Source organism: Leptopilina boulardi, unplaced genomic scaffold, assembly GCF_019393585.1.
Source record: "Leptopilina boulardi isolate dan_hultmark-lab unplaced genomic scaffold, ZJU_Lbou_2.1 LbouV2_150, whole genome shotgun sequence".
NCBI classification, from domain to species: domain Eukaryota; kingdom Metazoa; phylum Arthropoda; class Insecta; order Hymenoptera; family Figitidae; genus Leptopilina; species Leptopilina boulardi.
Window position 1 is genome coordinate 1,274,857 of NW_026137697.1, and position 16,616 is coordinate 1,291,472.

The following is a 16,616-nucleotide window of genomic DNA, read 5'->3' on the forward strand; positions in this document are numbered from 1 at the left end:
CATTAGCTGTCAGAAGCGTATAGATGTGATGCAATACACACTGACTGGCAGAAAGTATTTATTAGCGAACAAGTGATGGTGTTATTTTCTTTTTAATCATCTCTTAAGTTTTCTTAATATTTATTTTTCAAATTTAATTCAATAAATAGTTTTACAAAATGTCTGAGGAGGAAATAACATTAAAAGTATTATCTCTCAATTGTTGGTAAGTATATATACATCTTATTTTTAGAGGTTATCTTTTCCATATTTTAAATATGGATATATAAAATTCTTTAATTTTATCGTTTTTTTTTTTTTTCTTTAAAAATTATAATAAATTGTTTATGCCTTTTTACTAATTTTCTTAATTATTTTCAAGATAGTTCCACATAATTCATGAATTTTCGATTTTTGAAATTTAAATATTTAACAAAAATGAATTATTTAGTTAATTTAATTTTCTTATATAGATATTAATAAATAAATAATTTTCCAGGGGCATTCCTTATGTTTCAAAAAATCGTACCGCACGAATGGATGCTATTGCGGATAAATTAATAAATGATGAATTTGATATTGTATGTTTACAAGAAATTTGGTCGATTCTTGATTTTAAAATGTTTAAATCAAGAACTCAAGAGCAACTTCCGTATTCACATTATTTTTATAGGTAATAAATTGGATTTTTTAAAAAAAAACTTATTATGCAAAATAATTATATTTTTAATATATTTAATTTTCAGTGGCGTTGTAGGATCGGGAGTTTGCGTCTTCTCTCGCTATCCAATTTTAGATGTTATGTTTCACAGATGGTCCGTAAATGGTTACGTACATAAAATTCATCACGGTGACTGGTTTGGCGGTAAAGGAGTTGGACTTTGTAAAGTTAGAGTGCAGAATATGGATATTAATGTCTACATTGCTCATGTAATTATCAAAGTGAAGGGCAAATTTCTCTACATTAATAATTGTTATTTCTCAAAATGAAATTATCATTTATTTTATTATTCTTTATAAAGATAAATAATTTTTATTTTTAAATAAGAAAATTTCCAAAAAAAACAATTATCTATTAATGTTGAGTAATTTTGCGAAATTAATTAAATTTTAATTATTATTTTTTTTACAGTTACATGCCGAATACGATAGGGAAAATGACGAGTATACGGCACATAGAGTTTTGCAAGCGTTTGACACTGCACAATTTATTAGAATGACAAAAGGAGGTGCGGATGCAGTTATACTTGGTGGTGATCTCAATACAGAACCACAAGATTTGGCTTATCGTTTAATTTGCGGTATTGCCGGCTTACATGATTCCTGCTCAAATAATTCTACCTTCATTGGAACCAATGAATGTGCCAAGAATAGTTACACATGTTCTAGTTTGGTTAATAAAATGCCAAATGGAAAACGTATCGATTATATTTTATATCTAGGTTCAAATAAATTTACGGTAATTACAAATTTCTTTTTTTTTTTTAAAATAAATATATTTTTAATCAATTTTCTTAAAAGAAATGTTTTTTGAATTTCAAAATTTTGCAGGTACAAGTTGTAGATTTTTATTTACCATTCCCAGAACGTGTTCCACAGAAAAATTATAGTTATTCCGATCATGAGGCTATTATGGCTCATTTAAAAATAAGTAAAGGTAAGTATAATAATAATAATAGTAATAATAATAAAAAATATAATATTATTAATAATTAATCTGCTTTCAAGGAGAGAATTTAACATCTAACATTGACGTGAGAGATTCACTGAAGGAAGCGATTAACATTTGTGGTTTAGCCTTGAAGAGCGTACGACGACAGAGGATATGGTACTTAATATTCAGTTTGCTATTAGCTATTCCTTTGATGTATTCAATGGGACTTGAATATTCATCAACGTCAATTGGACTGAGTATTGGTATCAATATAGGAAGACTTCTTGGTACCGCGGTTCTATGCTATTCCTTATTTATGAGTTCCATATGGAATAGTGTTGAGAAAAATGCTCTAAAAGCCGGTCATTCGGCAATGGAAATTCATCTCAATCAATTAATCAACAATTATGAAAGAAAGTAAATAATAATTGATATAATTTTTTAAAAATATTTCATTTAAAATTATATATTTTCATTTTTTTACCCTTTTTAATAATTAAAATTGAATTTTTTTTATTTTCTAGAATCGAAATTAGAACTTTAATAAAAAAATTAAAAATAGAATCAATGAAGATCGAATAAGTGATGTTCTCAAAAACTTTTTTTTTGGCAAATGCTCAATCGTCCGTCCGTGAAATTTGAAAAATTTTGTATTTTTGGCATAATGAATGATTATTTAAATTATCTAATTTTTTCAAATGAAATCGTAAATTTAATTAATATTGTCTATCAAAAAAAATTATATTTTTTTAATTATATCAAAATTTTTTAGAACTTCTTTTTATAATCTTTTAAAATTCTAATAATCAAGTAAAGAAAATATTTTATGAGAAATCCATTTTAATGCTCCAATATAGAATCGAGGTTAAAACTATATTTTAAAGACTTTTTATGATGCATTTATCAATAATATTGTAATTTAAAATTATTATATATATATATATATATTTATCAGTATTTTATTAATTTATCGAAATAAAATACTGAAATTTAAAATGAAGCATATGCCTTCCAAATATCTCGCTAATACTAATACATAGATATGAATAATATAAAATAATAATCTTCATTGTATATTTAATATTATTATTAGTTTTCTTACAAACAAAAATTATAGAAATTAATTTTTTGTTAAATAATATTTCATAGTTGATATTTTGTTCAATTAATTAAGATTTAATTTAAAATTCCAATTTACGAAATTAAAATATTTAAAACATTTTTATCGAAAATATTTGCAATTTAGTGAATAATATTTTGTTTAATTAACAAATATTATAATGAAAAGGCCTAATACAAAAAGCAAATATTTTGTTTATTATTATTGTTACTGTAAAAGACTTTAAAAAAAAAAAAAAATATTAAAATTATCAATTGTCAAGTGATTAATGCATTCTCTTGAAATATTGTAACTATATCAAAAATATCAAATATTTTTTATATATTATTCGATACAATTAAGTAGTTTTTAATTAAATAAAAAACTGTTTAAAATTTAAGCTATTTAAATAGTAAATAAACAGTATTACAATTTTTCTATTATTTTTAGAACACTGAAAAAAAAGTTCTGGTTAAAGTTACTAGATGCGTTTGGTTAAAAAATTTCTAGTTATTTTAACAAGAAAATATAGTTAAAAAGACTAAACAGTTCTAGTTAAATAAGTATGGTTAAATTATTCTGGTTAAAATAATTCTGGTTAAAAACGCGCGTTCGCGGACACTGCATAGCGTCTGTTATTCTTTTTCGAATAGTTTATCGTGCGGATCGCAAGAATGGATGAAAAAGTTAACCAAGCTCTGGAAAATTGGGGTTTGGGAGAATTAAAAGATCTGTTTAAAGGTTGGTTAATTAATTTTATAATATAAGTGAAAAAATTGTTGACGAACGGCAAACCCGTTCGTGTGGAAAATAGTTTGAAGGTTATGTTGAAAACGTGCTCGACACGTTTTATCAGAATTTTAGTTCTGAATAATCATATTTAAATAAACATTATTAAGAGAATTGCAGTGTAAAGGTGTTATTGTTTGATTGCATTTATATGTACATAATACAAATTTTTTTAATTCATATTTTATAATATTTTATAATATAATATAATAATAATAAATTTAATTAATTCTCTGATTAACTAGAATTTATGGTAAGATCAACCAGAAATTTTTTTACCAAAAATTTTTAACTAGAAAAATTCTAGTAAGATTAACTTGAAATTCTGGTAAAATTAACCAGAATTTTTTAACCAAATTTTCTAGTACTTTTAACCAGAAAAAGTAGTAAGGGTATATATAACTTTTTATTCTGGTTAGATTAACCAGAATTCTGGTTATTTTAACCAGACTTTTTTTTCAGTGAAGGAATATCGTGAAAATGATTAAACGCAAAGAAATTTAGTTTTGTCGAATGTATTTTTTCTATATAAGTAGATAGTAATAGTTTTTATCTACCATAATCTAAAAGTAGTTCCATTGTTCACAGTACAAGAAAACATATGTTCATCATTTTTTAAGTCATTCGAAAAAACAATTCTGTATTTCTTAAATACTAGTTTATAGTCTTTTTTATATAATAAATTTATAACAATGCATATTTTGCCTTTTAATTTAATGTAGAACATAATGAATATATATTTTGATTTTTTTTTCATTTAGAAAATTAATTAAATTATTAGTAAATGGATAATTCTTTTTTTTAAGGCGTTATTAATATTGCAAAGGAAAATAATATTGTAATTAAAATTCTTTTAAATTAGAAAAAAAAGGTTTGTAAATCTTCATTTTTAAATTAGATAAAATTTTTAATTTAAAAAATCAATTTATTGAGTTAAAATAGAAATTAAATTTTATAAAAACCTTTTTTGTTATTAAATAGTCTTAACTTTAATTATTAAGTTTGTGCACACACTTAAATTTTACTATATATATATATATAAATTAATAATATAATAAATAATTTTAGAATCACTTCAGCCTCATTTTTTGGCATAAAACTATACATTGATTTTTCTTATTATTTTCTATAGAATAATAAATAATTATTTATTTCAATTTTCCCTATTTTAATAGCGAAATAATAATTATAATTCTACATATTTGGCATTATTATCTTACATTTTACAGTCAATTTTTAATGTTAATATTTATATAATATAGAGAAGAACTTAAAGATTTTATACGAGAATTGTAGAAAAATTTTGTAAAATATCTTATTTAAAAAGTCTTTAAAAAAATTCTCGTGTCATTAAAAAAAACTTTTTAATATGTTTTATATATTGGTCAGTGTTTTTTTTTCCTTTAATTTGAATCAGTTCACTGGTTTTTTTTTTTTAAATATTTATCATTGTAAATTATTAATACTAAAATATAAAAATTTAACTTGTATTTTATTTTTAAATAAATTTGTTGAAAATTTTCTCTTATTTTCTTATAATTAAATTAAGAAAAAGAAATAATTTTTTTTACCCATTTGATAATGTAAAACAGAATTTTAGATTTTATAGAGGAAGCATATAGGAACTATCACATCTCATACGTGTAGAATAATAATAAATTAAAATTGACAATCATTAAATGAATGTCAAAAGAAAAAAAAATTTAATTTAAGATCATACTTGACCATCCTGAGGAATACTTGGAGGACTAGGAAGTCCAGAACCAAGAGTAATTGTAATATTAATAACAGGATCCCCATTGCTTGATAGATGATCACTTTCCTCTCGAATTCTTGCTTTTAATTCCATTTTATTTTCATTTTCTATTCTTTTTATTATTGAATTATATATCAATGGTAGTTCTTCATGGCAGTTTGATTGGGCGTTTGTGTAATCGCAATTATCCAGTGGGGATGCGGGTCTGAATAAAAAAAACAACTAGTTATTAAATTTAAAACTATAAAATAGAATACGAGACAAATTATGTAATTAATTTTTTAGAATAATAATAATTAAAAAAAATTACTTTACCCCTTGTGTAGACGATCGAGAAGCGATTGAGCATTCAATTCATTCCACTCGGAAAGACTTAAATGTGATCGACTAATTTGTTCTAATCGTTCGTTACGATCTAAATTTTCATTGATTGTATTATCAACAACAAGACTTAAATTTCTATTTGTTCGATAATGAATTTTATCGATTGATTCTTCAAATTTTGTGTCATACAAATTTTCACTTGATTTACTTATCCTTTGATTACATTTGCAAATTTCATTTCGCGATATTAATGGACAATCTTGATAAGAATTGCATATTCCCATAAGAAGTTCTTTACTTGTTTGAACAGATAATGTTCGTTTTTGCACACTATTTCTGTGATTTGAACCTAAAAAAAAAAAGAAATCTAAATTAATTATTTTCATTTTTCAAGTGTGCGTATAAGAAATTAAATTTTCTTGACATTAAAAATATTTTGATTCTTCCTATAAAATATATTACGATGAAAATACACTTATAAACTAAGTCGTAAAATTCCTTTAATTGGATTGTTAAAATGTCCTCGTAATTTTAATGGCTTTCTTCATAGTCATTTACAAGATGCTTCGTGAAAATAATGAAAGATTTAAGATTTATCATTCAATTTTTTATTATTTTCAGAGAAGAAAGAAAAGATCCTTAAATATTTTTTAAATATTATATATTCGTATATTAATATTGTATACTAAATTTTTTTTTATAAAAATATCGAATTAAAATTGATTTATATTTGTAAATATGATTTCTTACCTTGAAATCTTAAATCATCAGAATCAGAAAGTCGATAAATTGCTTGCTTTGCTGGTGGCTCAGCTATAGCGGCAGCAACTCGAGCTCCTATGTGACATCTGATTGATTTACTAGTCGTGAATAACGCACGATTATTGCGTTCCGGTCTTAACACGATAATATATAATTTCGGCAGAAACAGGAATATCAAGGTCACTGATGCACTTAAGGTGACGCACATACACATTGTTATCACCTTGAATCAACAATTTATCCTAATTAGTTTCTCTAATTTTAACCATCAATACATAAATAATTTAAATTGAATTATGTAATGTTAATATTTAATAATTTTTTCAATTGTAGTTTTTAAGGGAATTAAAATTCCTCATAAAAAAAAAATTACCTTCGATTGACTGCCAAAATAAATTGGTACAAAAGCCACCCAAATAACGCAAGTGGTATACATTGCAAAGCCAATGAATTTTGCCTCATTAAAATTTTCAGGAACATTACGAGTTTTTACAGCATAAAGAGTGCAAAGACCAAGTAGTAGTGCGTCAAAGGCAAAAGGAGATAAAACAGCTCTGTAGGTCGTTGCACAGGTGAGAACAGCTCGATGAGTTGATGGAAATTCTAAAAGTGCCATTGGAGGATCTATGAAGAGCATCATTGATACCACTCCAACTTCGATCATTATTAAAATACAAGTTATTACTATCTGTAATCAGATTTTTATTTCCCATGAATATATATAAAAAAAAGAAACATTATTCTGTATATAATTTAAATTGTATTTTTCAATTAGCTAAATAATTAATTATTTTTCGCTTATAGCAAAATATGTTTAATATACAAAAATCTTACTTGAGCCGTGGCAGACATGAAAAGCATTTTTCGTTTAGGAAAACGTTTCTTTGATCCTGCTAATATTCTCGCTATTCTATTAGTTTTAGTAAATAAACTAGCGTATATCATTGCAAAACTAATTCCAGGCATCAGTCTACTTAGTGTACACGATATAAGTGCAGGTTTTGCTAAAATTGGAAAAACCTGTAAAAGAAGTTAAAAAAAAAAAAATACAAATAAAATTACATGAAAAAAATATTCAAATAAAATAAATAAAAGAGAGCGACAATTTTATCATCTCGTTTGAAGTGTTCACACATGAAAGCATTCATATTTATATAATTATCAAGTGGTACCTATATACATATATATATTAAATTGAAACTTACAGCAATATGAGCGAGACTCATTCCAGCCAAGATGAGATATGATAATTCACGAGTGCTGGCTTTCACTATTGGAGTATTATTATGTCGAATAAATATGTGACAAGTAACAAAAGTTGCCATCAAACCAACGGCACTCGATGTCATTGCCACCACAGCTTCGGCATCACCCCATGAAATATATTCCTCCGGTATTTTCAGGCAACCTGAGGTAATAAAAAGAATCAATTTTTTTTTTTTACTAGATGACATATATTAACGTTATAAATTTTTTTTTATTTTTCACTCACCAGTTTTATTTTCATTTGGCAAATATCCTTTTGGACAAGGACGACATTCCGATTGATCTTCAATTGTATAGGCATTTTCTTTACAAAGTACACAGGCCCAACAACATTTTTTCTCCTGACCACCTGTTTTATATTCCTGTAAAATTGTAAATTTATATCTTGATATTAATTCATTATTGAAATACTTCGAATACTAATTTTAATTTTTAAAAAAGCAAAATTCGTTTCTATTTATTCTCTAATTATACGAATAATGAAATATTCACTGAATTAGGACAACTGGGTCGAAATTGAAGATGGAATTGACAGCAAATCGTATGAATAGGATCCGAGTGGTATCTATACTATACATATTCTAGTGCTTCAAGAGGATATATATATATATAAATATTGGGTACATATCCCAATAAATATAGTAAAATTAATTGAATCTTTATAGAAAAAAAGGTATTTTTAATTTTCAGATTTCTTTCATTCTATAGATTAATATTTTATTACTTTATGAAATCCTGGAAGACATTCCGGTGAACAGACACTTGTTACGATTTTTTGAAGTTCACCAATCCAAGTAAGTGTCCCATCGTTCCAATCTCCAATTTGCACATAGGCATACGATCCATTTGATAATAATTGATAATTTAAAATGTCATATCTGAAAAAAAATAACACAATTCAAAAAATATTTACAATTTTGTAATTTTTTTTTTTTTTTTTTTTTTAATACACTTTTTATATATTTTTGTCAATTATATGAGAATAATCAATTAATATTTAAATAATAATAATAAATTAATTTTTTAAATTGAAAATTCTTTTGAAAATTGAAAAATTTGAAATAAATATGAAAATAACAAACTATTAATGGATATCAAAATTAAATTTTTTTTTTTTAATCATTTTAATTGAAACTTTCGTGTAATAGACATACGCACCGACCTGCCCGGAGGATCCCCTTTACTATCGAATTCGACGACATCATCATCCCAAGTGAAGGAAACATTCAATAAGTGTTTCTAAATAAATAAAAAAAAGCAAAATTATTTTCATTAAAATAATATATTTTCTTTAAAAAAAAAAAAAAATGACAAAATTATCTAATTTTACAATAATTTCTATTGAATATATACCATGAAGAGAGTTCCATTAAAGGGGAACATTTCTCGACAAGTTTCATTATATTTGAAACCACAAACGTCTTTCAACATATTATCAAGACCATAAGCCATTGTCCAAAATGATTTAATAACAAAACTCATTTTTGGATCTTGTCGATATCGTTCGTATAATTTTTCATTTCCTAAAACAATAATATTGAAATTTACAATCAAAATTTCTAAAAAGTACTTAGTATATTATTTAATATTTATAATTTATTCATTAAATTTATAATTTATAATTAATTTTATTTTCTACTCAAATGGTTCATAGAAATATTACTGAAAAAAAAATACAAAAAATTTATCTTGATATGAAAATAATTTAAACGTTGCGATAATTACAAAGAATTGTAATTTTTTTTTTAATTAAAGTCTCTTTTAGAATGTAAGTAAATTTTCGAGAGTAAAAATCTGATAAAGAAGACCATTTTTCGTGATACAAGTTATTCATCGTGAAACTTGGCTGAAATTGAGCAAAAATATAGACGACAGCCTGAGGGTCTAAATATTTTCTAAAGGTTTTCCCTCCACAAAAAAAAAATCGTCTCAACTTTAAATATTTTTCTTTTCACTTTTTGTTTTTTTTTTCATCTAAAAAAAAAACCCCCCAAATTCCTACCTTTTGAATTTATAAAATACGTCACCCATTTTATACACATACACACAAGTCATAATTTTTTGAAAGAAGAAAAAATAAAATAAATACTTAAAAAGAGGATTTATGAGCCTAATAAAAAATTAATGAATATATGAAAAAAATTGCAAAAGATATATAAAAAAAAATGAGATTAAATATTAACAAAAAGAAAAAAAGAGAGAGAGAGTTTTGAATGCGCATTGGGAGAAAAAATATATATATATATATTAACGGTTTTGTTCAAGTCATATTCATGTATGTACATATTCAATGAACCACCAAAGAAACTGTGTGACAATCATTTTCATATAAGAGATGAGTTATATTATCTAACAGGAACTATGAAAAAAAATTTTTTTTTTTTTTTTTTCTTAAAAAGACAAAAACGTGTTTGCAATTACTCTCACTTTATTTCGCATTGAAACATGCGGTTTAATTCAGTTTCTATGTTAGCAATAGATATATTGGAGTATATATCCTGTGTATGTCTTTCTTGTTAACTTGGAGAATGTATAGGAGGAAAATGGAAATGAGATGAGACGAGTGACAAACGTGTGTATTTTAATCAGGATATCTCAGTTTACATTTTCCAATATACACGCAATATATATCCAACTTGTCACTATATTATGATATCAGACAAAAGGTGTAATCTGATATATTTTCACAATACAAAAAATTAATATAAAAAAACTCTTTTAATTTCAACAAAAAATTATTACTAAAATAAATTATTATTAAATTATTATTTTTAATTTACTTTTAGTTTGTAAAAAAAGGTTTACAGAAATAGAACTCAAACTTACTTATCCAGTTTTAATATTATATTAAAGAAATAGTTTTATTGTCTGTCGAAAATCCACAGAAAAAAGTTTTAAGAACTCTTAACTTTTAAAATGTATTTAATTTATTTCTCGCATAATAATCTACGAAAAAAAATTTGATTTATTTAAAATAATATATAAAACTTTTTTCAATTAAAATTTTTCATTTCAATTTTTTTTTTTAGCTGTAAATTTGAAATTTAATTATGAAAAAAAAAAAGAAATTTAATTCGTTTTGTAATTTAATTATATGCGCTCATATTAAACTGATTATTACACGTGGTTTTTCATTAAATACGACTATTATACTGGCAAATGTTTAATCATGCATAATTGAAAGCTTATTGTTCGGGATACTCAAAATGTCTAATTAACAATTACCAAATAGGGGAGGAAGGGAGAGTGGGGAGGTTTCAATCAAAGATGTCTATCCCCCGCATTTATACTCATCAAGTAGAACTGATACAAAGGTTATACAAGGATTGATTGATCGCTTTTGAGCTTTCTCTGTAATGAATCCTTAACACACATCTATATACTATATTGGAAATTATTTTTTTCGCCATTGACATGAAAAAGTGTCTTTTTTGTGCCTGTTTTGGGCAGATAAAGTAGCACTTTTTAAGGCAGTTTGGGCCAACTGCCTAAAAAAGACTTTTTTAGGCAGCAAACTGCCGTATAAAGTCTTTTTTAGGCAGTAAACTGCCCTATAAAGTCTTTTTTAGGCAGTTGTTAATTTTTGCATAATTTTTTTTTTTGCTTTTATTTTATTTATCAATTTTTATTATTTTTTTTCTTTAAAATTGTTTCACTTTTTCATAACAATGGCGAAAAAAATAGCGTATGTGGCTCGCACGTAGTAATTTTTAGGTTCGGATGATTTCAATACTCGCTGTCTGTGCGACTTCGGTTCGACTCGGCTCGCTTTCGGCTCGACTCGACTCGCCTTCGGCTCGTCTTCATCTCACCTACAGCTCGCCTTCGTCTCACCTACGTCGCACTAACGACAGCTCGTACTGAAAATTACATCCTCACCTAAAAAGTACTACTTTACGTGCTTGCCACATAATATACTATTCCTTTTCACTTTATAGGCGACTATATTAATTATATATACCATTAGAGAAAACAAAAAATTAATTTTAGAAAGAAAATAAAAATTAAATCATTTAAATAATAAAACCAAAAAAAAAGAAATTTCTCCAATTCTAGTTATTTAATTTTATTAATAAATGTTTATTTGATAATTAATATTTTATTAATTTTGTTGGTATTTTTTCCATATATAATAAAATAGAATTTTAAATTTATGTTCGCTGTAAAATTTCATTATTTGATAATAATGACATTAAGTATTTTAAATTTTCTTTCTCGCGTCTTTATACTTATTTAATAAGAACTCACTAGCTATAAATTTTACTTGGCAACCCTTGATTTTCACGGATTTTATTTATGGTGATGGTAAATTGTACTTGACACAGTATTTTTTTTTACAACAAAAGATTTTTTTTCTAAAATATTATAAATTATTTACTTTAATCAATTTTGTTTTTCATTTGGAAAATTTATAATTTAATTTTACTATTATTTAGTTTTTAATTAAAAAAAAAAAAAATTAATGAAACCCTTTTTTTTGTCTCTCTAGTTTGTTATATTATTAATTTTACCTGTACAAGGTTTCTTCATCTTATTCAAAGGAAATTCTGTGGTGACGGTGGTCCAGCTCTTATCATCAGTGGTGAAATTCAGAAGTTCACAATTGAACTTATGCTGCCAGAACTCAGCGAACCAAGGATTACGAGTGTTGTTAAATGGACTCAGGGAGAAATAGTGGTCGTCGAACTCGCGATTGTATGGCGAGTGAATTCGAATGGAAATACTGCCCTGAGCTTCCTCTTCCACGTCCTTTACCACCTCATCACGATCTGCCCATCCGTCACTTTTAAAAAAATTTGCAAAAAATTAAAATTTGATTTGAAAATCAGAAACATAAAAAACAAATTTGAAACTAAAATATTTTAAATAAAATTGTTTTTTACAATAAAAGAAAATTTTTTTTTAAACATTTTATTTTTTTCGAAACTAGCTGGTTCGAAATTATTTTTGGAATGACCCTCTTTTTTTCCTTTTCTTTTTTTTTTTTGAAGAAGGTCGAGAGTCGACGAGAAGATACTAAAGTTAAGAACGAACGGAAATTAGTTACAGAACGGAAGCTTGGTAAGTAGCACACCGAGTAGAAAGGTGACTCTCGTTGACTCCCTTTCCGCGACTTGAGGCTCAATTCATCCATAGTTCCCAATTTCCTATGTGAGAGAACACAGAAAACTTGCCTCCAATATCAGTTTCATTCTTTCCTCTCAAATCAATTTCTCATTTTCTCTCGTGTATCTTATTTTTTTTTTTTCAAATAAAAAATGAATTTAATGCAACGAAAATAATTGCAAGAAAAAAATTGATGACTTTTTTTTGTAGTATTAAAAAAAGAGGAAATATATTCTTATGCGATGATAATAATTCGTAATACCTTCCAATGTACATGAAGCGTCCTGTCATATTCAAACGTTTCGAAGCTTTCAAGAGTCCATTCATAGTCATTCCTTCACAAAAGCAAACCACAATATTCGCATTGCTGTCTTGATTAAGATTTCGAAGGACTCCATCAAAAACTGAATCCTCAGCGGTTGACAACGCTGAATCCTCACGTGCTACGCAAACTCCACTCTTCTCTGCTAATTCACGAAATGCCTGAATTCCACTTTGACCATAATTTTCTTTAAAAACAAAAACATAAAAGTTAAATACAAATTTTTTTTTTTTTACTAATAGCTAAAATTTTTGTCGAAAAGGGAAAAATTCGATAAAATGAAAATTTTGTTTAAAAAAAGTCGTTTAAACGGAAATTAAAATTTGATTAATTAAAAATACGATTAAATTGTCAATTTAAATTTTTTGAAATTTGGAGAATAATTGGAAAAAAAATGAAAAATAAAGTATTTTTGATCTAAAGAATTTTTTATTTTAGCTTTTAATAATATTCCTATAATATTTAAATATAAAAAAGGATTTTATAGGAGTTTTAAAAATTTTATCCTTAAATATGATTTAGGAATTTTTTTATTAATATATATATTGCAGAAAAAACGAATCTCTCAGAACAATAGATGTTGCCTTTTATATTTTATCGACTAGATGCAAAATTATCCGACTTATATCCTGTAAAAGCTTTCGCTTTACCGCAACATCCGTTTCCTGAAGAAAATACGATTAAGCGAACCGCGCGATGATTTTATCAGTTCTTATTTACCCGCCAACTTCGTAGAGCTTCATAGATTTTCACAGTTGTTGAGAAACTCAATCTAAGAGGGGGAGGGAGGGAGGCGAAAATTTATTATTTCCCTTTGGTATTTCAATTAACAAGCAATGTCCGATTATTTAAGATCGAATTTATAAGTGTCAATGTATTTCAAAAAACTTGTGCTATACTTAAATGCGTTATTTAAAGACTAATTATTTATAATTTTTTGTAAATTTAAATAAAGAAAATTATTTATTAAAAATTAAATGAAAGAGAAATTGAGAAATTTAAAATAATAATTTTACCATTTTTTTTTTTAATTTAAAATAAATTTTTTTTTAATAAATAAGTAAAATAAATTTTAATGATCATTAAATGTTCGCGCACTCTTGCGTCTAATTCATTGTTGGAGGAATTAGATTTGTTACTCTCGTACAATTACCAGATCAATTGTCGTCGAGATTGCAGGGTTTTGTTTCGGTCACAAGAGCTAATGGAATTACTCCAGCTAAATTTATCCACTTTCCCCTCAACAAGCATATTTAGAGAGCCGTGATATCGATTGACTAACATTTCATTTAGCTAATTATTTCGTCAACTTTCGTAATATTATATTTAAAATCATATTAATAAAATACATTCATTTATAATAATTTTCAAATTAAAATGTGATCAATATTTAAAAAAAAAAAAACATTTTTCAAAAATTTTAATCCATCATTCAATTTTTAATATTATTAATTATAATAAGTTATTGTAATTTAATAAAAAAAAAAAACATTTTTCAAAAATTTTAATCTATCATTCAATTTTTAATATTATTAATTATAATAAGTTATTGTAATTTAATAAAAAAAAAAATTGATATTTCGTCAACTTTAAAATGCACAATGCTAGAGAAGTTAATATCAGGAAAAGTATTTTATCACAAAAAAAGAAAGAGAGAGAGAGAGAGAGAGAAAAAGAAGTCTATTGTGAGAAAAAATTACCTTCCGTATGGACAATCGATACATAGGTCCAATTGAAGTAGCGCAAGATATCCATGAGAAGTTGTGCCTGGTACTGATCGGATGGAACAACACGAAAAAAAGTCGAGTATCTACTCTTGATACTGAGATCTCGAGATGTAGCCGAATAGCCTATCTAAGAAATGAAAAAAAAAAGAATCCATGAATTGAATTTAAACTTTGAAATCAACAATATAAATTAAAAAGTTTCTCCATTATACGTATACAAATCGAGAGTATTTAATATTCATTTTAAAATAAAATCATAAAAAAAAAAAAATTATTTACCTGTGGAATGGAAAATAATTGAAGGAGATTTTGTACTTGAAGTGTAACGGAACTCGAACCAGGTCCAACAACTCCAATCATTGGAGCTTTAAAGTTCGTCTCCGTCTGAAAAATAAAACATTATATACATAATTAAAGAGAATTTTTTTTTTATCTTGATTTAATTCTAATTAATAAAAATTTTTCTCAATATTAATTTAATTATTAAATAATTAATATTGCAATTTTTAATATGAAAATTAAATATCTTCACCTGATTGGTGTCAATTTTACATATTGTTGATTCATCATTCGTGAATATTTGATTTTTTGAAGAAATTGGCGATATTGCATCACGCACAAGTTCAATGCTTTGTTGTAATGCAACAGGAGATGACCAACAAGAATCTCGTACTTCCAAGCCTAACTGAACACCTAAAAAAATATAATTTTAATTTGTATTATTTAATTAAAAAAAAAAAATTGTTTTTTTTAAATGTAAATTAAATATACATACCGTTTAAAATTGAATCATCATTGTTGATTTTATCAAGAGTTATTAAAGCAGTTTCAACTCGTTGTATACCATAAGTTTCTCTAATTGGCCCACATACTAATGTTCCTTTACTACCTCTTGGTGTTTCATGAACACTGAATAAAGCGCCAAGTATAAAATCGCCTTTGACTCTTGCGGAAAATTCACCATTGATCATGTTGTTGCACATTAGGCAAATAATTAGATCAAGTAAAAGCATTTCGTTTTATGACAAATCAAAATTTCTCTTATGTCATCTGTTATTCATTATATTAAAAATTTTTTTTTCAATAATTTTTCTCCCAAAAAATTTAAGTCTTTTGAAATTCTCGTTGAATTTCCCAGCATTGCTGTGATTTAAAATTTTTTGATTTTCCTTTCATTATAATAGCAGTAGTATAGACTTTCTCAACTTGTTCAAATCAGTTGAGAACGATTCTCTCGGGAGAAAGAGAGAGAGAGACTCCTCTTCAACAATTCCAAAGAGCGTGCGCCTGTAACTTATATTAAAGTTTCCGATTTCTGGATAAGACTTGCCAAGTAGTTTAAAAGATACGATATTAGCGAACAATTTCAAATAATACATTCAAAAAAACATAAATTTTAATTATGATAAATAACATTTTCAAATTAATGAAAAAAAAAAAAATTATTTTATTAATTATTGGTAAATTTTTTCATTCCAATGAAAATATAATTAAAATTTAATTTTCAAAAACAAAAAATTTTGAATGCAATGTCCTTTGAAGCAAGGAATTTGTTTTAAAAGTCAAAAAATATTTCCTCTCTTTCTCTTTCAACGATGCTTCTTCTTTTCTTTGACCGCGTAATAATATATCAATATTAGAATTTCTGTTATTTAAAGGAATTTTCTTTGTCACAAAAGAAAATTGTTCTCTCTATACCAGAGGAGCAAAAATATTTCTTATATTTCAAAAAAAAAAAAAGTAATGAAAATTAAATTAAATTAAAAAAAAAATTCTTAAAATTACTCTCTATATAAAGTATTCTATTTTAAGAGACAATAGTTTCAAGTTTA

At 25.3% G+C, this 16,616-nt stretch overlaps 2 protein-coding genes across 8 annotated transcripts in view; one reads left to right on the plus strand and one right to left on the minus strand.

Moving 5' to 3' along the window:
* On the plus strand, positions 1-7,098 carry LOC127291663 (putative neutral sphingomyelinase). Of its 4 annotated transcripts, none has more exons than XR_007844639.1 (8): positions 1-205; positions 479-652; positions 726-909; positions 1,112-1,438; positions 1,531-1,636; positions 1,708-2,050; positions 2,158-3,473; positions 6,838-7,098. XR_007844639.1 is itself a non-coding variant. In XM_051320867.1 (7 exons), exons 1-7 carry the CDS (start codon positions 159-161, stop codon positions 6,881-6,883), a joined length of 1,227 nt encoding a protein of 408 aa, XP_051176824.1. In that variant the 5' UTR covers positions 1-158; the 3' UTR covers positions 6,884-7,098. The 4 variants fall into 4 exon arrangements, 2 of the variants coding, with proteins under 2 accessions (XP_051176824.1, XP_051176823.1); XR_007844640.1 differs by lacking the exon at positions 6,838-7,098 and adding an exon at positions 3,941-4,220; XM_051320867.1 differs by lacking the exon at positions 2,158-3,473.
* Positions 4,845-16,616, minus strand: part of LOC127291660 (metabotropic glutamate receptor 1-like) — a 23,167-nt gene continuing 11,395 nt past the window's right edge. For 3 of the 4 annotated variants that reach the window (XM_051320862.1, XM_051320859.1, XM_051320861.1), the window contains exons 3-18: positions 15,560-16,077; positions 15,317-15,477; positions 15,064-15,168; positions 14,758-14,911; positions 12,998-13,244; positions 12,141-12,412; positions 8,983-9,152; positions 8,792-8,868; positions 8,354-8,507; positions 7,856-7,991; positions 7,569-7,771; positions 7,198-7,383; positions 6,737-7,051; positions 6,352-6,586; positions 5,593-5,950; positions 4,845-5,482 (exon numbers count right to left, since the gene is read on the minus strand). In XM_051320862.1, the coding sequence (XP_051176819.1) occupies positions 5,236-5,482; positions 5,593-5,950; positions 6,352-6,586; positions 6,737-7,051; positions 7,198-7,383; positions 7,569-7,771; positions 7,856-7,991; positions 8,354-8,507; positions 8,792-8,868; positions 8,983-9,152; positions 12,141-12,412; positions 12,998-13,244; positions 14,758-14,911; positions 15,064-15,168; positions 15,317-15,477; positions 15,560-15,797 (3,258 nt within the window). In that variant the 5' untranslated portion in view covers positions 15,798-16,077 and the 3' untranslated portion in view covers positions 4,845-5,235. The remainder of the gene's footprint in view (positions 5,483-5,592; positions 5,951-6,351; positions 6,587-6,736; positions 7,052-7,197; positions 7,384-7,568; positions 7,772-7,855; positions 7,992-8,353; positions 8,508-8,791; positions 8,869-8,982; positions 9,153-12,140; positions 12,413-12,997; positions 13,245-14,757; positions 14,912-15,063; positions 15,169-15,316; positions 15,478-15,559; positions 16,078-16,616) is intronic. The other variant, XM_051320860.1, reaches the window with a different exon arrangement.